We start from the raw sequence: 23,289 nt of genomic DNA on the forward strand, positions 1-23,289 counted from the left end.
AGTAACTGATGGTAAAAGTATTCAGAAGTTATAATGTGATATAGAAATTTCAGTTTGTCAAGGAAGCATGAAAGTATCTGCAATGTATATACTTGAATGAGGACATTGACTAATTCCAGCATGAAAGTATCTGCAATGTATATACTTGAATGAGGACATTGACTAATTCCAGCATGAAAGTATCTGCAATGTATATACTTGAATGAGGACATTGACTGATTCCAGGGCATGGGAAGACAAGGCATCCGAATCCCAAGCCCTGGAACTCTTTCCCATTTCACCGAGGTACTAGTGAATGAATCAGTTTAGTTTTACGTCCGTAATAGCAATATTCAAGCTATATCGTGGCGGGTAACAAAAGAAATGGGCTTCACACACTGCAACCATTTGGGGAATCGAATCCGAGTCTTCGGCGTGACTGATACAAAATAATAAGAGTTCAGGAATGAAGACATTTAGTTTCAATGACCACTGACCAAAAGTGGTACAGCGTATTTATTTGTTGATTTGGTGGTCGTAATATGTACCTCATTTGTATCATATTCTCAGATAAATCCTGGGATAAATAAATCCTTCCATTTTCGCCGTTTTCAACATCTTGGACATACTTTCAGTATGATGTCCATGTCTGTGTGAAGTACGTTTGGATTCTGCGCAAACGTCAATATTTCCTGTGAACAAACCAACTGAAGACATACGCAGTTGTAACATGAATGGGAGTACGTGGTTTTGTTGTTTACATTCTGTTTGATGAGCGTCCCGATTGTCTCGCAGCTATCGAAACTATATTTCCTTCTCTCTCTCGCAACTACTGTAACTGTATTTATATATCAATTGTTTGGATCAGAAACACAAAAGTGACATTGCATTAAATGTTATGTTTATTCAGCGTAAATGAATACTTGATGCTTGCAGCTATTACACCACATGTACAGAAGCCTGTTTAAACAGTCAGAATATGTCCATTGCATTGGCATAACAACAGCCCAAACATTTAGGTACAATTCTACAGTATATGTTACCTGTCGGCGGTAGACTCATGTTCGTTTTGGAATTATCCGATGCTTTGAGTGCAAGAAATCGTATATTTACATAGAGTTTGGGAGATATATAAATTGAGAAAAATTTGTTTCGTTTGGTCTTTGGTCGCATGTAGACTCAATTTCAAAACTGCGTCGACTGTAGGTTAGACAGAAACATATCTGGACATTACTGCCCTAGTCTCTATTGCTGTAAAAATGAAATATAGCCTTTACTATTCCTGGCATGTATTATTACAGTAACTAAAGGTAAAGTTTATTCAGAAGTTATAATGAGATGTAGAAATTGCAGTATTATGCAGAAGCAGGAAAGTATTTGAAATATATACATTTGAATGCCGGCATTGGCTCATACCGGGGGCATGGGCAGACGAGTCGAAATTGTACAATTTGCGCCCAAAAGTCAGGTAAAAAAGCAACAAACAATAGTCGAGGGTCCCAATACAAGATTGTCCCTGAATATGATTCTCATTGTGTGAGCGTCATACCTGGTCTTGCTTCACCAAGGTAATAAACACCTGAGACCTGCATAACTTCAAGTTTCACCTAAACGTTGCGTTAAAACTTGAATACAGAGTCAGGTTAAGCCAATGGCACTCACTTTACGGACTGAGTATCTTACAGCACTTCGGATTTGCTGTGAGGAGAACAAGATTTAAAAGCAATACAGATGTGCCACAACTGCAATTTTAGCATGGAAATATTGTAAGTGTTTCATTCTCCCTGAAAACACTTCATCAGGGAAGTGAATTCAAGGTGGGAGACATTCACTTTTCGATGCCCACTGATTTAAAGTGGTAAAGCATATATAATTATTGGTTTGTACACAATTTAGAGACATATTCTCATATACATTCTTGGAACTGCCGTTGCATTTGCGCCGTTTTCAACATCTTGGAGACACTTTCAGGATGATGTCCTTGTCTGTTTGAAGAAAGGTTGGATTCTGTGCAAACGTCAATACTTCCTGTAAACAAGCCAAGACATATGTATATATGCAGTTGTAACATGAATGGGAGTACGTGGTTTTTGTCTATGGTCTAAACAAGAACGCAATGGTCAATGAAGAACCTTCTGATAGTTGTAAATCAAATCTATTTTCCAAACGTTAAGGCATATAAGCATAGGATTGTTTGCACTCATTCACCGTAGTCATATTTCCAAATTATTTAAGTGAATTTTCCATTCCATTGCTCAGTTTTGTGTCTGGTTTGTTTACAGACTGATTTTCCACTGATGTTCTATATATTTATTCAAACATTGGAACATTCGAACCTCTTGCAGAAAGATGACACATGTATGGTTGTAAAATTATATTATGGAATAATCCTACCGGTGTTTCGGGCATACGATTAAACTTCACGGCCCTCAGAACATTGACCAAGGCTACTTTAAGCTCAACAAGAGCTAGCCGCATCCCAATGCAGGCCCTGGGGCCGAATCCGAAACTTTGGAAGGCAATAGTTTTGTCTTGATCTTCAAACCTGAAGTGTAGTTTATGCAATTACTCGATTATAATATTTGAGTCTGTCATGTTCAAGGCAACGCTAAGAACACATGTACGCTACTGTGATGCAGTTAACAAAAAGTCAAAACTTACTGTACCGAAAACTGTAGGATGTTTACTTTTTACTTCTTGTTACTGCCACGAATATAGCTCTATGGTTCTGGCGATTGTCGAATAATACTCGAATCATGTTTCTGACCTACTCAGGGTCCCAACTATGCGAAACGAAATGCGACACGGGAAAAAAACTGACTTGAATGGAAGCCGACAAATCTGACATTCTGTGGCTGGGTTATTTTTTGTAACAGCAGTTTCCGGAATCTGTTATGTTTGTTAACAACATTTTCGGGAATTGATTGTTTTGCATGTTTTAAAATCACCAGATAGAATATCACGATGTCAGCCCGTACCTTTCTGGCTTGAAGGAATCAGGATCGTCGTAGAGCTGAGGATTTCTGTGTATAGCCATTACAGGAATTAAGATAGTTTGACCCTTAGAGAAAGTTAGGCCTTTGATTTGAGTGGTCTCAGAAACACATCGGTCCAATCTGAAACGAAAAATATTTTTGGATCAGTTTAGGGAAAGGCAAGATGTTGTTAATGTGATTTAGTTGTTATGCATTGAAGCTTAACATGCTGTACTGTACCAGGTTCCTTGCAAATATACTTTGGGAGCATTATAAGGTACTCGGTAAGTTTCAAGATTTTACTGTTCATTACAGTTGGTACCTACTTTTCATGCTATGTCAGTGAAAGGTTGAGCTGGGTTTAGCATTCAGTTATATTATGGAGGGAAGATACATAGAATAAATACTGCTTTGCTTACAAGGCCTGTGAGTTCGGTGTATGTAAGTTCTGATAGCAGGGAGATAAGCTAATGTTTGTTTGTGTTGGAACGCAACCATCCAGCTATATATGACTAATAATATGTAATAATCGATCCAGGACATGTCCGGTATTGTGGACAAAGTTCAACGACACACAATCAACAATGGCCCCAGGCCTGACCAAACGGTGTACATGGTCATCTCCTACCACCAGTATCGGTTGCTGGGAACCATTCTAACCTAGAATTCCACCGTGTAACTAGACAAACTGTAGTAGCCTTATGCTATAAACAATACTAGATTACATTATATTGCCTTTATATCCCTATTGTTAAACATGTGTCACTTACACAAAGCCAGGCGGGTAGAGTCTGAGCGACTCTGAGATCACGTTGTCCAGATACTTCAGTTTCCCAATGTTCTCATAGTTTGGTTCCTCCTGGAGGCAGACAAACACACGGGCGATATCCCAGTATTTGGAAGAGTGATTATCACGTTAGAGTTAGAAGGAGGGCAGGGGTAGTTACAGTGTTTGAGAATAATATCAAACAAGTCATTTCCGAACTACTGTGCCACATTGCTATGGGGTATATTATATTTTAGAAGCACAATAAAACATAAATAGCTGTAATACTTGTGCGACTCTTTATTTGATAATGTTAGTAAATGAAACAGTCCCAACTATGGACAAAGACAACGAATATCATAGACGAGGCTGAAAACAACAGACATAAATTGTCAGTCCACCTTTACCTAAAGACAACTTATACTTTTTGATACTGACATTTCCCAACATTTCCTTGATTTCACCGTAGGCCTTCTCCTGTACATCCAGGTTCTTCGCCAGGTTGTAAGATATGAAGGTAAGGGCAGTCCCAGTAGTGTCGTAACCAGCGACAAAGAACGTAATGCACTGAGCAACTATTTCATCCGTCGATAGATCTGTAAGTTGAAACTTTTGTTACCCGTACTACCTGTAAAATGTGGATTTGACACTAGTCTAATGAGCATCTGTCACATCACTTTCGTTCTATAATTATCCTGGATATGTCATTCTAGACACACATGATTGTAAATTTACAATTTTAGTGTTTTCAATTTTCTGAAGTACATATACTCCACTCAATTAAAAACTTGTCATGAGACAAAAGTTACGTCAGAAGCAGTTGTGCATTATTATGAAAATATCTGTGTGTCATACTGTTGTCGTCAGGTAACAACACGGGCGATGAAAAGTAGATGACAGCATAGTTATAATAAAATAATGCATTATTATATACAATTATGTAGGTAAACTAATATAAAACGTCAGAACTGTAGTACTGGACGTGGCGTTGTCATATTAAAATGTCAGTACAGGACCATATACAAGCAGAAGGAGTCACAACAAATACTCTTTGGTAGCATGATTGGACAATCCCGTGTCAATCGACCATTGGAACAAAATGCTTCCAATCCATAGTATCGGTCACCAAGACCACGCTGAAACACCCAACATGTCATGGCCGTGTGTATGGCAGAACAGGAACCTAAAACAAATTGACCCCCTCCTAATTGTTACCAATGAAGTGGTGTCAGGTTTCTAGTTGTCTTGAGTATATACATAGTATATGTGTTCCATTTTGTTTGCTTGCAAAATAATGTATACCCTGTAACAACGATCAGTAAAACATAGAGAGGGCAAATAACTAACTTCCTCGACAAAGTCCGATGACGTTACGTACAATAAATACATCTGACTAATCGAAAAAAGGTCATTGCCGGGTGAATGCATGGTAGTGACAATGAAACGCAAACAAATATAAGAAAAACAGCGCTTTCATAAACGGGGGTCTGCTCTTTCCCAAAAGTGCCTACTTACGCCTGACTGAATGTTTGACCGTTTGACCATCATCGTTGTTGTTGTCTTTCCCCTCTTCTATCGAAGCATCCATCATCATTTGCAGGAAGTCTGTTCCCTAGTGTAAATATTGAAAACTTAATGTTCGTAACTGCCCTCGCACGAAACACAATATATATACTGAACCACAAAAGAAAAGTCGCACTGATAGGGGTTTCTTAAAGCACACACTTTAATTCACTCTAATTAACAATCAAATAGGAGGACTGAGTTCAAACTTGACAGTTATCGTAAACACATTTTCGGGAATCACATTTAGATTTCACACAAACAAATCACCAAAATGGTACCATATAAGATACCCCAAACTCAGTATCGTGTGTGGCCTTTATGGGCATCGATGAAATCGTTGCATCGTCTATACATGGAATGAATTAGCCGGTTGATGAAGGCCATAGGCACTTGGGTCCATACTCTGCGAAATGCCTGATCGAGTCGAGCCGCAGTTGTCGGCCTTGGTTGGAGGCCATTCAGTCTTCTTTGAATCTCGTTTCAAAGGTGTTCTACTGGTTTTAAATTCGGACTGAGTGCAGGCTATTGTAGGGTGTGGATGTCATGTTGTCTTAGGAAGTCCAATGTTGCTCTGGCAGTGTGGGCACGACCGTTGTCTTGCTGGAAGATGTGATTTCTGTAATGTCCAAAATGTGGTACAACGTGGGGTCTTATGATTTAAAAAATATAGCGAGCAATTGTCATGTCATTTCCTCATCCTGGACCAAGATTCTGGAACACCACGGTGTCAGCTAACTGTTCAGACCGATTGCACCCCACACTATGATGCTTGGACCACCCCACGAGTCTCTTTTAACAATACACTCATTGGAAAACATTTCACCACGCCCTCGCCATACTCTCACTCTGCCATCGACTGTCGAAACACAATATCGGCTTTCATGAGATAACAGCACAGTTCTCCATTGTCGATATCCTCAATTTCGATGCTGAGTTGCCCATTTTGGTCGGCTTTGGCGGTGATGAGCGGTGAAGACAGGACTGTGATATGATCTGTGACAGCAAAAGTTTCTTCCGCTCAAACGCCAACGCACTGTATCGGCACTGATGTGTCTGTTTTGAGTCAGAAATGGTCTGGCGTGCTGTTTCCGTTGCTCTGGGGAAGCGATCCTGCAGATGGTTGCGCCCATGCTGTCATGTTTGACGTTGTGATGTTACTGGTGGTCGCCCACTGCGTTGACGGTCTTGAGTGTTCTTAGTGACCTGATACCACTCCTGCTGTCCTAACATGAACATTAAAATCATTGGCTACCCTCCGTGCAGTCTGGACAACTTGCAATCGTCCCACGACTTGGTTCCTCTGATCTCTCGTAAGACGTGGCATGGTGGTTGTGTCAAAACAAAAACGATTTCAGGAGAACTTGGGACCTGCTTTCATTGGTAGGGTTGTCACGACATGCACGTGCATTTTCATTTTCACGAATGTCATACGGAACCTTTTACCATGTCTGCCGTTTTCGGTGCGTTTGGTCGATATGCGTTTTCATCAGAAAACACACTGATGTTGGTAATAACTGTCAATTTGGATTGAAAAACATGTTAAGAAAACGGTACAAACATAATAAAAACACCACCTTGCAAGATCAAAATTTTGCATTTGGTTTTGCAAAGCGACGTTTCTTTTGTGGTTCAGTATACGATATTACATAATTTATGGTTAGATGACAGGCGAGATATCTGATATGTTCCCATAACAGACAATTATACATCTCATCTCCTAATAACAAGGAGATGCATCTCTCTCATACACATTCACGTGCATGTTCATGTGCGTATCTCTCTCTGATAAAAGCAATTAGATTTAATCAAACCTCTCGGTGGTGTGTTTTATCATTTCGACGCTGTTTCATCATTTCATCCGTGATCGTCGCAAAGAAGGCAACGGATTTTCGTGGAATGATTCCATAGCCGAGCTTACTGAAGACTGGTTCAAGTGCTGGAACAGCAGCTTCAAACAGAAATAGAATCTGTTTCAGGCTTTAAATAGTGAGTTATTATTTAACGTCACATCGGCAATATTTCAGCCATGTCGTGACAAGAACATATGTGGCATTGAAATGGAATAGATGTATATTATAAAAACCTGTCGACGAAGGACAGTAAAACAACTAGAATATCACAATTACAACTCAAACTAGTGTGGAAAATTAAAACTAATAGCACTATTTGGACCATCCAATATATAAACTGCCTATAGATCGCCAACAATTGAAGGTAGATCACCAAACCAGGGACCATGGGGACTTACAGTACTTTAGCTACCTGCATGGACCATAGTTGGATTTATAGTTACTCAGTTACTAATCTAAACTACCAATAGTATAATATGTATCTATTTACAAATCAGTTAACAAGTCTAATTCTTTTTAAAATGCAATAGTTAAATGAGAACTTATATTACTAAAAAGATCCTTCATAGTTTGTGATTTGAAATAAATATCCCTTGTGATGGAATATTCCACACAGTTAAGCAAGACATGCTTGACCGTTATTCTTTCATCACAAGGGATACAAAACGGAGGATCCTCACCTTTTAATAGGTACTCATCAGCATATCTTGTGTGGCCAATACGACATCGTCGTATGATGACCTCTTCAAATCTGGACTGACAACTCAAGTAGGTGTAACCGATAGTTGGTTTTATTGCATGTAATTTATTGATACCTACTTGGCTGTCCCACTTCTTTTGCATCAGATCACGGATATAAGATCTAATAGCAGCTTAGTAATCAGAGTATGGGATCAGAAGTGGTGTCACAGATTTGTTGAGTGCTGCCTTAGCAGCAAGATCGGCCATTGTATTCCCAGAAATGCCAACGTGGCTGGGTAACCAACAAAAGACGATGTCGCATTGGCCAGTAGCAAGCTCATTATACAATTCAATAATTTCTAATAAAAGTGGATGTTTACAAGAAACATTTTTAATAGCCTGAAGACACGAAAGAATCGGAAAAGATTATGTATTGTTTATATTTACGGTGTTTATTAATATATCTAAGAGCTGTTGATATGGCGTTAGCTTCTGCTGTGAAAATAGAGCTGTTATTTGGTAGTCTGGAAGATATTGTTCTGGATCCAATGACAGTGGCACAAGCAACCGCCCCACCATCCTTGGATCCATCTGTAAATAAGGATTTGTGTGTAGTATATTTATTTTTTAATTGATTATATTCTTGTTTATATTTTAATTCATTAGTTACCGATTTCTTGAACTTTGTCAGAGTTAGATCAACTTCAGGCCTCACCAGTTGCCAAGGAGGAGAAGAAAGAAGACGGGAAGGAGATATATTTTCCAGCTCAATGCCGGCAGCAGAAATGAATGGTTTACCTCTCAAACCAAGAGGCGGAACAAGAGAAGGCTTTTTGTTGTACAGATCCTCATAAAGAGGATTAAAAACACAGTTAAATGCAGGATTAATTAGAATATAGTTTGGTTACATACTGCAAGGATAAGTTTATACGGCGTTGTGAAAGAGATCGCTCATCGGCCTCGGCGTAGAGACTGTCAACAGGAGAAGTCCGAAAGGACCCAAGACAAAGTCTGAGACCTTGGTGGTGGACAGAATCTCATAGTTTGAGGTTGCTTTCGCAGGCTCCACCATAAACGAAGGAACCATAATCAAGTTTGGAACGTACCAGTGATCGATATAGATGTAGGAGGGTAGCTTGATCCCCTCCCCACTTAGAATTGGAAACGACTTTCAACAAGTCAAGTGCCTTCAGGCATTAGTTTTAAGGGATTTAATACGCGGTAGAAACGTTAAGTGTGAGTCAAAAATAATACCCAAGAACTTGGCCTCCTTCACAACTTTGATGGGTGTGCCATTTAGAGATAGTTCAGGCTCTTTATGAGGTTTGTATTTACGGCAGAAATGTATTCCATTAGTTTTGGATTTAGATAATTTAAAGCCATTTTCAAGACACCATTTATTTATCTTGTTTAAACACAACTGCAGTTGCCGTTCAATAGTATGCATATTTTTACCACGACAAGAAATATTAAAATCATCCACAAAAAGTGATCCATCAATTGAATCATTTAAAACCTTGGATAAACTGTTGATCTTGATACTAAATAAAGTCACAGACAAAATACTGTCTTGGGGGACACCCTGATCCTGATTGTAATGATCAGACAGGGAAGAACCCACGCGGACTTGAAATTGTCTGTTAGCTATAAATTGAGGCAAACGGCCTCGCAATCCGAAGCCATGTAAATCTCTTAAAATGCCATATTTCCACGTAGTGTCATATGCCTTTTCAAGATAAAAAAAGATAGACACAGCGTGTTGTTTATTAATTAGAGCGTTTGTAACAAATGATTCCAAACACACCAAGTGATCGACAGTACTTCTGTTTTTACGGAAACAAGTCGATTATTTATCATGCGTTTCATGGTTTTACAAACACAGCTTGTTAGTGAAATCGGTCGATAATTGGACGGATCCGTATGATCACGTCCAGGTTTAGGTATTGGTACTACTATAGCGCCACGTCATGAGGAAGGAAATTTACCTGACGTCCAAATATCATCAAAAATGTGTAGGAGCGTCCCTAAACATGATTCTGGTAAGCGTTTCAGGAGTTGATAATTTATCTTATCAGCACCTGTAGCAGTATCGTGAGCTTGCTCAAGAGCAGTATGGAGTTCATGAATAGAAAATGTTTCATTATAATCTTCCCCATTATCTGAATTGAAATAAATAGTTTTCTTTTCTTCTTGTTTTTGATATTGTTGGAATTTAGGCACATAATTAGAAGAGGAAGAGTGTTTAGCGAGAGTTTCACTCAGTTTATTCGCAATATCTGATTTATTGGTATGTAATTGATCTCCATGTTTAAGATGATGGACACTAGATTTAGTACCTTTACCTTTAATTTTCTGGACCATGTTCCATACCTTGGACATGGGCGTTCGAGAATTTATTTTGGATACATCATTTTGCCAAGATTGGTGTTTATTCTGTTTAAAGGTACGCCGCGCTTTAGCATTTAACATTTTAAATTTATTTAAATTATGCACCATAGGATGGCGACAGAAATAATGTTCTGCTTTTTTCCTTGCCTTCCTAGCTTGTTTGCACTCATTGTTGAACCATGGTTTATGGATATGTGGATTTGCAGAGCACTGTGGTATACATTCATCAGCTATGGCATTCAGTTCATCAGAAAAACAGTTGATAGCATCAGGGACGTCAATAAAAAGTTCAGGTTTCAGTTTTGTAGCACACAGTGTTTCATATAAAGTCCAGTTAGCCTTCTTAAAATTCCGCCTTGATGATGGAGTACATCAGATGGAGTTACAGGTTTTAGTATAGTAGGAAAATGGTCACTTCCACAGAGGTCATCGAGGACTGACCATTCAAATTCATTTAGTAGTTCTGAATTTATGATTGAAAAGTCGAGAGCAGAATAGGTTCCTGTACCAGGGTGTAAATATGTGTTTGAACCATCATTATAAAGACATAAAGCATTATCTGAACAAAACTCCTCTAGTAATTTACCTTTAGCGTTTGTAGTTGTACTACCCCAGAATGGGTTGTGCTCATTTAAATCTCCCATAATAATACAGGGCTTCGGGAGTTGGTCATATAGAGCTTGAAGATCGGTTTTGTGAAACGTTGAAGACGGAGATATATAGAGAGAGCATAATGTAAACGTAACGTGCATAGTAAGTCGCACTGCAACAGCCTGAAGATTAGTAGGAAGTGCAACAGGGCTATGGATAACGTTCTGTGTGACTAGGATGGAAGATCCTTCAGTGGCCCGGTCACCCTGAGGTGAAAAACAATGATATGCATTGAAAGAACGTAGGACAAAAACATCTGTCTGTTTTAAATAGGTCTCCTGCAGACAGAATGCTGATAGTGTTAAATCCTGAACTAAAAGTTGTAATTCACTGAAATTAGTCCTCAGTCCTCTACAATTCCACTGTATAATATGATTGTGATAAACTATCTTTTGGGAAGATTTATTGGGGATCTTCCCCGAACTTTTTTGATGGGCGACAAGCTGTGCTCCCTAGAACGGACAGTTTCGGACACGTCCATGTCCTCAAAGGATCCATATTTGTTGTATAAGTTGACTTGATTTTCTGACCCTTGTGGGGCTCTGCCACTGAGTTTTTACAAAGAATCTTGCTTCTTACATTTGCCTTTAAGGGGCTGTGTAGACTGTGATGTCGACTGAGATGATGCGTCAAGATCAGAGGATGTTTCACATTGGCTTTGAGACGGACTAGGAACTGATTCTGTTGTTTGGGTAGATATTGCAGGTGAGAATTCAGAGGAGATTCAGATTTAACCCAGGTCAAGTTTGTCTGACAGCATGCAGATGATTTTGTTATTCTAGCTGTCGCTTCTGACGGTGTTCTGGTGATAGGAGCATAGCTCTCTTTATGCTCTAAGCTTTGAACTAGTTTTTTGGCATCTGCAAAACTAATGTTTTGGGTTAATTTGATTTTATTTATCTCCATTTGATGTTTCCAAACAAGACAGCTTTTAGAGTAAGAGGAATGATCCCCTGCACAGTTTGTACATTTTTTATATTACTGTCACAATCTTCTGTTGTATGTGTCTTCTCACCACAGTGAGCACATACAACAGACAATGTGCAAGTATTGACGCCATGACCGAACTTTTGGCATTTGAAACACCTTAGAGGGTTCGGAATGTACGTTTCTACATTGATGTTACAATAAGCTGCTTTAAGAGATTTTGGAGCATTTGGTAAAGAAAATGAAAACAAGTAGGTATTGGTTTTTAGAACAGCATCATTTTTCCGGGTTGTGAAACGTTTTACATAGAGTACGCCTTGATCTTTCATCTCAGAGACAATGTCAAGTTCTGACACATCTGCAAACAATCGATCACGGTCTCTGATGATTCCTTTGCTTGTGTTTAATGTTTTATGAGCCGTGACTGTGACTGGAACGGCGACAAACGATTCTGTACTCATAAGGTTGGTGGCTTGTTGCTGTTTTCCACACTCAACCAGCAGAGCACTGGAACGTAAACGTTTAATATTTTTAACTTCACCGGCAATGCCTTGAATACCCTTAGATATGGCAACTTTAATGGTGTCTTTTCAACAGTTTCAATTACAGGAAATCGTGGCCAGTATTCAATGGACGTGGACAGTCGTTAATCATTATCAACTGGATCAGTGTCCAGTGGACGTTTGTTTTTTTTCAAGGGGGTTTCGTAAGCCATGGTTAAGTTTTCAAGGTTCGTCATCTGAGCTCCCCACCCACCACGGAGTATCACAAGGAGAATGCTAAAAACAAGCGGATCTCCGACTTGCAGCACCAAGGATACCCGGATGATATACACCAGCAGGAAAATTAAAAGATTAATGATTCCACCATATTGGCCCATGAGCCACCGCCTTCTGGGGATACGACTCTAGGCAAAAAACAAACATGAATTTGTGTATTTGAAATTCTCAGTTCAAAAATTTGCCAAGACTTAAAAATATCATCTAATAATTTTCATATTTTGTGCAACATTATTTAGCTGTAGCACAGGGCTTGGCGTGACCAGCCGATTGATAGAACCGGGCCAGTTCTACCACCCGTCTAGGTGAAGTAAGGGGCGAAGTGGTGTGTTGGGGAAAGGAACGCTGTTCCTGGAACCAGTGCCCTCAACCGACACAGGGGTGCAACCCATGGCAAACGGGTTGGTGGACCAAATATACCCCCGGGTCCACAACGAGCGGTTGAAGAGCGCTTAGCGTTACCCAGCACCCATCACGAGGAGGTGGCTCTTCACGGGTGCCAGGCTTTAAATAACAATGCGGGGACTGGGATGGCTTGGTGGTTAACGCGTGTCTTCATGCCGACATAATGTGTGGATTTGATTTCCCACATGCGTGTAAAAAGTTAAACCAAATTCTGGTGTCCCCATTGTAATATTGCTGGATTATTGCTAGATGTGGAAAAAAAGAAAAGAAAAAAAACCAACAATACTCACAAAACCAATACATGCCACTACTGTTACTAGATTTACAGCATGAAGGAAATTTACTTTAACCGGTATATTGAGTCAGTTTTCTCGTCACTTACCTGACAATACTGAGAATGCCAATGCAAGTTTTGTTGGTCGGAACATGCTCATAGCATGAACGACAAACGGGTGGTTGAAATCTGTTTGCGAATCAACCTTTATCCCAAAGGCAGCTTGGCAAATCACATCCATAGAGAAAGCTCCAAAGCATCTAAGAGGGAATATTTCGAACTTTGATTCGTATATACAATACTGCATTTTTAACAGTAAACTAGTGTTTTCTCTAATCTGGTTTATCATTCCAAAGTCATTTTTCAAATTCTTATCTGTCAGTCACTGGATTGTCTAGTTCAGAGTCGATTTTTTACAGAACGCCGTCAAACAACAAACAGATGCGTCACATTATGATCATTAGTTTGTTAGGGACCTGATTACGTATGAAAATGATTCACGACGGAAGGAGTGTGGCATGCATGTTACAAGATTTTTTCCGAATTTTATCTCTGGTATTTGGTATCATACTGTCCTTGATCCATTTAGGGATTCAACAATTGAACTATTTACTAAGACACTGAAAATATGGCAGAGATCTCGTTTTAGTCGCACAAAGAATAATCATTAGAATTGTGTGATATAAAGTATTCCCAGATATTATTGAGAAAATCTTTGTTTCCTGATACTAATAATAGAATTTTGAAATTGGTGTTACGTTATGTAGAGAAAAGAAAGCTGGTTTCTAAATGACTTTGAAAGGATTGTGACTAATGCAAAAGAGTTATCTGGTAGACATGACATTCTTCTGTCTACAGTATACAGAACAGAAGAATATTCAGTCAAGAGTTGGGACTGAGCACAAGACAGTGGCAGGGCAGCCAAGAAGTCCGGGACCAGTACTACGGATCGCCGGCGACTTTGTGAGTAGGGGAAAATTGAAAAGCGTTGAGAATATCAGAAATGGGATGATTAATAGAGGACGTCCTCAGGTATGTAATGAAACTCTTAGACAAGAATGGGTGAAAAAGCGCGGAATTCCCTCACCATTGATGAAAGGTGCACAAAAAGAAAGACGTTTCAACTGGTGTAGGGCTCACGAAAATCAAGATCGTGATAATTTTTTTTTCTTTCTGATGAAATTTTTGTCTGCCTTTTTCCGAACTGTGTGAAAATTTGCTCTAAACTAATGCAAAAGAGTTATCTGGTAGACATGACATTCTTCTGTCTACAGTATACAGAACAGAAGAATATTCAGTCAAGAGTTGGGACTGAGCACAAGACAGTGGCAGGGCAGCCAAGGAAGTCCGGGACCAGTACTACGGATCGCCGGCGACTTTTTGTGAGTAGGGGAAAATTGAAAAGCGTTGAGAATATCAGAAATGGGATGATTAATAGAGGACGTCCTCAGGTATGTAATGAAACTCTTAGACAAGAATGGGTGAAAAAGCGCGGAATTCCCTCACCATTGCCATAAATAGCCTTTGATAGCCCGAAATTTCACATGTGGGGTGGGATATCATCACGTGGAGTGACGCCTTTGTGTATTTTCACTGGAAATTTGATATGTTAACATCTTAAATGATCACCACCTTCCAAAGGCCCGAACACTATATGAAGATAATTGGATTTTCCAGCATGATAACGACCCAAAACACACTGCGGGCTACACAAAACAGTGGTTGTCGGACGAAAATGTTTAAGTTTTAGACTGGCCCAGCTGCAACCCAGATCGTAACCCTATTGAGAATGTGTGGGGACTAATGAAGAACAAAATTAATCAAACAGGACTTAGAAATATTGAGGATATGAAGAAAGAAGTGGTCGAATATTGGGATACGCTGTCACACGATCATTTCCTTCAAACTTTGATCGGTACTGTACCTCGGCGCATTCAGTTGTGTATTGGTTGTATGGCAAGGAGGTCTCACAAATACAGAAAAGACGCTTAGACTGTAAGAGAATCGTATCTCAACATATTCAGTTAAGTAAACCGTCTATATAATTATGAATACATGTATTAGATATTTGCCGAAACATTTTTCTCAATAATTTATGGAAATACTATACCTATTTATATTGAAATGTAACGAAAACAACACATATCCCTGACTAGGATAAAATCACTCACGCTTTTACATTGACCCCAGCGTTTTTCTGCATGACTTTGGAGAAATTTGCTGTAAGAGTCCTTGCACAATCGTTGATGGCCCCACAGATCTAAATACAGAAAGCAACAACAAACTAATTTCAGCAATATATGTAGTAGTCACAAATTGTGGCACTATGTCAAGATTTTACAAACCACAGCCTTGGTCAAGTGGACAGCGCATCTGAAGTGTAACAAATATTGGTCAGCTCGAAGTCACTAATATGACTCGGGGGATTACCCTTATGAAACTGCGGTGTGTTGTCTCAGTGGTCAGGCGTTAACAGACCAATATACGTCGGCATCTGTACAAGAAGTCACACACAGAGACGCCTATGCACCTCTCTACATAAATTAATCATCGTGAAGTCGACGTTAAACCTTTTGTCACCTCGTCATTTCACTTCTGAAGTTCATGACAGACACAGTTGCATACTGTGTGGTAAATTTTCGGTTCAGGTCTCATTTCAACAATATCAAAATATGAAAACGCAAATCAAGTTCTAACGATATTGATTCTACTCAATGTATATTCATTCATGCAGCATATAGATGAAAAGAGTCACTTACCCGCCTCAGTTTGACAGCAGTGAAGGTAGGACTGACGGTATTTCTCACTCGCTTCCACGCAGCGTCTTCCATGAAACCCACACCTAAATTTAAGGGGTAGGGTACTGAAAATATCTGAAAACAGAAGTAAGGATTACAGTTGACAAAATAAAGTTTCATTTAATTTGTATGGTGAAACTTGATACATACACACGAATCCTAGGTTCATTAATAGAGTTCAAATAACAGTTATTCTGATCATTAACCACCATCTGACATCTGTTACTCAGAGTAAAAGCAGTAGCTAGTATGTGCCGATGTGTTTAGTGTTTAGGTTAGAAGGATGGCATTGTCACAAAGCCTGCATTATTGCTTTCAGGGGCCTTAATCGGCATTGCTTACCCTATGGTTTCTGAAATTGTCAAAACTCTTGACCATAACCTCTTTCAGAATTTCCAGATCAGCAATAATATAGGCGGGAGTCCTTCCAAGGAAGATTCTGCACAACAGAAACGTCATAGATGGTTAAATAACACAAGACACTCCATATCTCAAAGAATCAAATACAATCTGATGCAAACATGTATTTTGAAAAGCCAATACTCATATGTTGTTAAGTCACTGTCTTGTCGGCCACGTTCTTACACCTAACGAGAATGGTTTCGCATCGAGTTCCTATAATCTGGTCTGTGTGTGACGGCGATACGAGCTTGGCTAACTTTGCTTGATATAACTGAATATACATACATGCATACATACCCAAAAACAGTCCCATATCGCTTACTCCAGGCATACAGATCATGTCCGAGATTCTGCATAAAATGGAGTGAATGAACTTTGCTGTTATACTTCAACTTGACATTATTATATTTATCTTATGTTCAAATATTCTTCACTTTCCTCATCTGCCACAAGTCTAACAGGAGAGAATATTGTCAAAGGAATATCAACACATCTCAAGACCTACTTCGAAACATCTGCTTTACCGAATGCTGAATTTGAAGCCAAAAGGGAACGTTGAAAAAAGATTAAAAGGGGAGATTATTGTCAAAAGAATATAAACGTATACTGCAAACTAAAAAGGCGTGAAATGGGATCAGATCCCGGAAATCTGTTGGATTTCGACACTGACTTTGAAAGAACAGAGGGGTTTTTTTTACGCAGAGTCCGTTTTACAATTTCCAAGTATGTCACTAGATGGTTCATGAAACACAATAAAACAGGGATGATATTTGAGGAAAGGTGAGCGTTTCCTGACCAACATTAGGTACGGTCACAAACATGAGAAATGAATATACAAAAGAAAATCAAGTATTGACCCGAGGAAATGCGGGAAAGAAGTCAAAATATGGCGAAGGATAACTAATCTAAGGACTCGCAGGACTCTAAACGTATCAGAATTCAGGCTGCTGAACTCATTGTATTGCATCACGGTTGTACTAGCAACACTCACATCTTTTCTTTGCGTTGCCTGAAAATTGGAAATTCATCATGATGCTAGACGTATATACCATTTGGAAAGATGCACACAATTTTCATTATTAATTATAGATCCACAGCCTGATATCCTGTTCAAAAGACAAAAGTCACGTCTACGTAGTGGAATAAGTTTCCTTGGTCTATTTCATATATGTAATCATGTCATCACCTGCATAAGAATAGCATGAAGCTAATGCTTTAATTTAGGTTCAATAATATTTAGGCCCCACACAAGCGCGTCTATTGTAATGCCACATCTCTTGACAAGGTCATCAGTAAATTGGTCAACAAGGTTAGTGCCTGTTCAGTTTTCAGTATTTAATGTTCCCCTCTGTCCACCCGTCAGCTTTTTGAAGGGCAGTCCACATTTTGAAGCATCAACGAATCATGTTCGTCTTTATTACACAATTTTAGTTAAAAAGATAGATACATAACCGAGATGGGTTTCTCAGATTGCTGAAATCCACTGTACTATTCCGTCTATTTCAAGATCATGGAATGTAAAAATATCCTCGAAAAATGTCCCCCTAAAACATTTTCGAAAACTTTGCTAATACCATGAATGCATCAAACATGATCCAATAACTTTTGACAAAGATGTATAGGTGAAAAGAAAACTCGATTGTACGCTGATTAAATTGCGGATAATGACACCAAGGGCTCGACACAAGGAGACAGGGACAACACAGTTTTATAAAACCTACCGGACCAGTGTTTCCAATACAACACGTTGGTTGTGGCCCCGGGATGCCTTGTTTCTTGAAGTAATTGTAGTTCCATGTTCCATATCTGTAAATAGAAACGGCAAAACCTTTTCTTCATCCAAATGACATTTCTTCTAAAATCGTACAATTCTGACGATAAAATGAGAATGTGTTGATTTGACGCTATATGCCATGTTCAAGTCAATGATGAACTACTTACACCGTGTTGAAGACATTCTCATTTTCATAGCTGCATCAAGGAATGCAGATCTTAGGTTGCATCTAGAGGCTGGTGAAGAACTGAGCAAACTCTTTTTTTGCAATGGATCGGATCAAATACAAAAGACTGTGGCCCAGACACTTAGCAGATATGTATGCTCTGAGGTCAAAAGATCCATACACATGGAATGAACTGGCTAATGGAAATAAATCATTTTCGAAGAAAGGTATCCCCTTGTGTCCACTGGAGCTGATCATGCATGTGAACAACTGAACAGACTAATGAAGGTACACTCTGGTCTTGTTGGCATATCACGGAATGCAAATGCAAGACAGCGTTTTTTTCTGGCAGCACCTGAGTTGTCACGCTTAGCAAATGAGTTCAAAAGTCAGTTTGATTTTGAAGCAGCTAAAGTCAAGGAGCATCATGACCTTGCACCAGGTGCTATCCAGCAGGACCATATTGCAGTTGACAAAATCAAGAATGCTATCCTGAGTCATGGGAATCCTTTTACTGTTGAAGGGGACAAGCTGCAGAATCTGATAACACATGCATATATTCAAGATCAGTATGTCTCTCAGATACTCAACATAGATAAGACCGGGCAAAAGTTGTATGAAGAATATGTGGCAGAAAGAATCAATGGAAAAGTCAGCCTATGGACTCCAGTGAAGAAGGAAAACAACCATCTCTACATGTCTGACAGCAAGAAACAAACAGTGAAACTTCGAGACAAGATTGTGGACCTGAAAGAAACAAAGGACTTGTATGGACGGCTGATGATTTTAGCCAGATCAAGCCGCGATATTGACCTGAAACATGCTATAGGGAACTATGAATTTACACTGACACCAAGAGCATTCTTTTCCCCGGATGGCATGTTGTTACAATGTACAGACAAGTCAAAACTCATCAGTTGCCTTGAGGAACTGGGTAAAAGTCATAATATTATGATCAGTGATCCAGAAATGGCCCCTCATCTTGACCAAATTGACTCTGCAGTGTATAGGATTGCTGTAGCTGAAGGTATGGTTCTTCATCAGAAGATGACACCGTTACTTCCTGCAGTGGAGACAGTAAAGGATCTAAGTCAGTGCTTCAATAACCGACTGATGAGCCTTACACGAGAATTTGATGAAGTCATTCTTGTGTTTGATACCTATAAACCTGATTCACTTAAATGGTCAACAAGGGAAAAAAGACGTCATGGCAAGGATCCTGTCCAGTACCAAATAACTGATGAAACAAGAATCAATCACATCACATTGAAGCGATTCTTATCTCATGACCAAACCAAGGATGACCTTGCAGAGTACCTAGCAACAAAGACCATGGAGTACACAACAAGGATTCATCAAGCTCTTCAGCATCGGGTAACACAAGAAGTAACAGTAACAGTCAAACAACCATGAAGAGGCTGACACACTGATGATCTACCAAGCCATCTGTGCATCTCAGCGAAACTCGTGTGACTCTGAACTTGTTTTCTTCTCTCAAGATACTGACGTCCTCGTGCTAATCATAGCAAATTATGATCACCTGCCAGTAAAGACATCTATCTGCATGGCATCAGGTGAAGTACAAATACAGCCTATATGGAAATCACTTGGGGTTGAAAAAGCGAAGGCTCTGCCAGCCTTCCATGCCTTTTCTGGAGCTGATAACACAGGTAGATTTTCTCGCATTGGGAAGACAACTTGGTTCAAGACGTTTCTAAGAGCCACCCGAAGACACTGTTGAAGCTTTGCAGCTGCTGTATTGTAGAGAAGATCTTGATGAAGAAACCTTTTCAACATTAGCTAGGTTTGTATGTGCTGTGTATTGTCCAAAATCAATCACCTTGAATGAAATTCCTGAACTCAGATGGTATCTCTTTTGCAAGCACATGGCTGAAAGTGATAGGCTCCCTCCAACACTTGGTGCCTTGAAACAGCACATTCACAGAGTTCAGATGCAGGCATGGGTATGGGCTCAAGTTCATGTTGCCAAACAAGTCTTCTTGGACCCAATGAGATACGGGTTTCATAGGAATAAGGATGCTCAGCTTAGACCAGTCACCACAGATGTTCTGCCAGCTCCCCAGGCTATTCTCGAGATGGTTCGATGCCAGTGCAAGACAGACTGTTCAACTCAGCGGTGTACATGCAAATCAAAGGACTTACCATGTACTGAACTTTGTCAATGCAGTAATCAGTGTGAGAATGAAGAGTCTCAAGTGGAGGAAACAGTTCCTGATGATAACTTTGATGAACTGCTGTAAATATATCTTATGATGAGTGTGAAAGACCTCTCCTTTCGGTGACATTGTGGATATTTACCTTCATCATTAATGACAACTTTTCGATTGGAGATATGATTACATGTCTGAAATGGAAATCGCGATGATATTGATGACTTGCTGTAAATGGTGTTGTGTATTTGGTGCTTATACTGTCTGAAGATTGCAACATCTGAGGATAGACATTAACCTATCAATTCTGTGACATTGTGGACATTCATCTTCAACCTGTTCCTATGCTTACACCACTGATCAACAAGTTAGTAGTTTCATTGATTTTTAACAGCTAATGTGGTTATCTTAACATTCATAATATTCTTGTTTTATACAGAGCAAAATAAGTATAACAATATACAAGTGTCTGGGAGTTCAGTGTATAGATATATATATCATAAATAGCTGATATGAAATATGTAATGTTTAAATTTTGTATATAATAACACATTTCCCCTTTATGTATACACAGTAACAGTGTCTTTGATACTGTGGTGTATACAAGTAATCCTTAACAGCATAAAATCTTCAAATATATACTGAAAATAGAACCAGAATTGTACTTAAAAGTGAAAAAAAAGGGTGACACATTATTGAATGTGGCAGCAATTTTGAAATCCAAGATGGCCACCAATGGGATGATGGGAATAATTGGAAACATTGTTTTTTACATCAAGTGTAGTGAGTGGTTTAAGAAAATGTATGCTGTTGCTAATCTCCAATTTCTTTGAACGAAAATACATAATACAATGGACTACTACATTCAGTTGTCTTACAGCTGTGCGACATGTACGACAGAGCATGTGTTTATGAGCACTGAGGATACCAGGTGTTCAAGAAATGGTGAGCGTCTATTCCTCCGTCAGTGGCACCACTCCAAAACATAAGCAAAGTTTATCATCCCTTTTCTCATGCAGCCTCTTCGAGTTTTGTTTCTCAATCTAAATCTCCATCTTCACGAGAGGTGGCTAAACAACTCGGGTCTATGTGAGGACCGTGTTTATGTAAAAGAATCTCATTGATAGACATCACACACACACAGACACGCAGAGTGAGAAGGGGAGGCCCCTACTTACACATGTAAGCAAACATACACATGACCACACACGTTCATGCACACCGATGTGTTAGATTAAATAAGATTCTTTGTTCTTCCCCTTTAGCCATGAACGTGCGAGTTTCAAATGCGTCAGCGTATCTTTGCTTACATAAAATTGCCAATAAGCGTTTTGGTTTTACTTGAATAGGGTGAACGTTTAACAGTATGTTATAACTTGACTGAGTAACCCTACTCTATTTGTTGCTGATGTCAATGGTAATGTATTCTGCATAAATTTATAAAATGGAATCATTTTAGAATTAGTATTGTTTCGACAATATCATGTCAAATTATATCTAATTATATTCTGTTACACAATGAAGCCTCCTAGATATGCTGCGACGGTGCTAACTGTTTTCCACAAACAAAGTTCCTTACTCACATGTATATCAGCACTGTGGCCGCCAAGCACAGGAGGAGAGACAGCGGCACGTCCACAAGCCCCAAGATCTCCATGTCGATATGACGACTAAATCAGTAAACGGCTCTTATAACACCGACGAACAAACATACGTGTCCTAGTTATTGCGAAATGGGGACGTGTCAGCTTGACCGTGATGTGGGCTGAGTTCCCGGATTGACACATGCATACTGATTGCATTTGGTGGTCGGGAAAGGGGTGACCTTCACTGTAAAAGGTGTCGTGTGCATACACTGCGCTTGTCTGCTCTAGCTATAGGTAGTAATGACTGGGAATGAACGTGTGTTCGTGATCCTGTATTGTGAGGATCTATTTGCAAGACTAGTGTTTATAGATTTATCATTGCTGTGACATGAAAACATTTTGGGCTTGATATGAAATTTTGCAATCTTCGCAAACCTCTGACGGTTTGTCTGTCCTGATGATGTTAACATAGCGAGACTAAGATTATTCAGAGCTAGTGAACTTCTAAAGAACCAGCGCAAAGACGCTCACCTAATCCGTGCAAATGTACCTACAAAACTAACCTCGCTGGTCAGGTTTGCCTGCATTTATATTCATCGTAATGGCTGTGACATCGCTTGTGTGAACAGCTCTCTCTCTTTCGTCCCGATTGTCATGCTTCATCTATCGAAACTATATTTTTGTTTTTTCCTCGCACAACCAACGTAATTGTATATATCATTAGTATGGATTAGAAACACTAAAGTGACATTGCCTTGATTATTATGTTAATTCAGCGTAAATGAATGTTTGATGTTTGCAGCTATTACACCACATGTACAGAAGCCTGTTTAACCTTTATCATACCGGTACTACATCCCATTGTCAGACACACTTCAAAGGACAAGGTATGATAAAGGCCCTTTTTGGCCCACAAAATTTCATGATATTCAAAGTTCTACAACATGATAATTTTAGCATAAAAAATGCTAAATAAATTGTTGAAATTACCTCCATATGTTTTTTTATACGTTTTAGTGCTGTTTTTTTCCTCTTTGAAGACCTCAAAGTTAACCTATTTTACAATATCTTCGAAAAACCTGCATTTTCATATTTTCAGAGTGATAAAAAGTGTGAGCAAAAGCTTGACCCATCCCAATTTTTTCACCACA

At 39.3% G+C, this 23,289-nt stretch overlaps 1 protein-coding gene across 2 annotated transcripts; it reads right to left on the minus strand.

The window, feature by feature from the left end:
• Positions 1–863: 863 nt before the first annotated feature.
• LOC124272229 (cytochrome P450 3A29-like) lies at positions 864–22,293 on the minus strand. 2 transcript variants are annotated; one of them, XM_046707384.1, is made up of 15 exons: positions 22,136–22,293; positions 18,163–18,247; positions 16,739–16,791; positions 16,382–16,478; positions 16,001–16,114; positions 15,413–15,501; positions 13,350–13,501; positions 7,098–7,234; positions 5,236–5,332; positions 4,159–4,316; positions 3,725–3,813; positions 2,958–3,095; positions 2,374–2,524; positions 1,894–2,007; positions 864–1,230 (listed from the first exon to the last, which is right to left on the minus strand). In XM_046707384.1, the coding sequence occupies exons 1-14, from the start codon at positions 22,207–22,209 to the stop codon at positions 1,927–1,929; spliced, it is 1,515 nt and encodes a 504-aa protein (XP_046563340.1). In that variant the 5' UTR covers positions 22,210–22,293; the 3' UTR covers positions 864–1,230; positions 1,894–1,926. The 2 variants fall into 2 exon arrangements, with proteins under 2 accessions (XP_046563340.1, XP_046563339.1); XM_046707383.1 differs by having other exon boundaries at positions 864–2,007; positions 22,136–22,292.
• Positions 22,294–23,289: the final 996 nt, after the last annotated feature.

The sequence above is a fragment of the Haliotis rubra genome, unplaced genomic scaffold (assembly GCF_003918875.1).
Source record: "Haliotis rubra isolate DU_JTF1 unplaced genomic scaffold, ASM391887v1 Scf1675, whole genome shotgun sequence".
In the NCBI taxonomy this organism is placed as follows: domain Eukaryota; kingdom Metazoa; phylum Mollusca; class Gastropoda; order Lepetellida; family Haliotidae; genus Haliotis; species Haliotis rubra.

Bases quoted from the DNA above. Each gene is read 5' to 3' on its own strand.
- LOC124272229 (XM_046707384.1), bottom strand. From the start codon at position 22,209: ATGGAGATCTTGGGGCTTGTGGACGTGCCGCTGTCTCTCCTCCTGTGC. The intron at 4,317-5,235 runs GTAAGTAGGCAC...TTCAACTTACAG, and splicing joins GGTCAAACATTCAGTCAGGC to ATCTATCGACGGATGAAATA. The intron at 3,096-3,724 runs GTAAGTGACACA...TTTTCGTTTCAG, and splicing joins CTCTACCCGCCTGGCTTTGT to ATTGGACCGATGTGTTTCTG.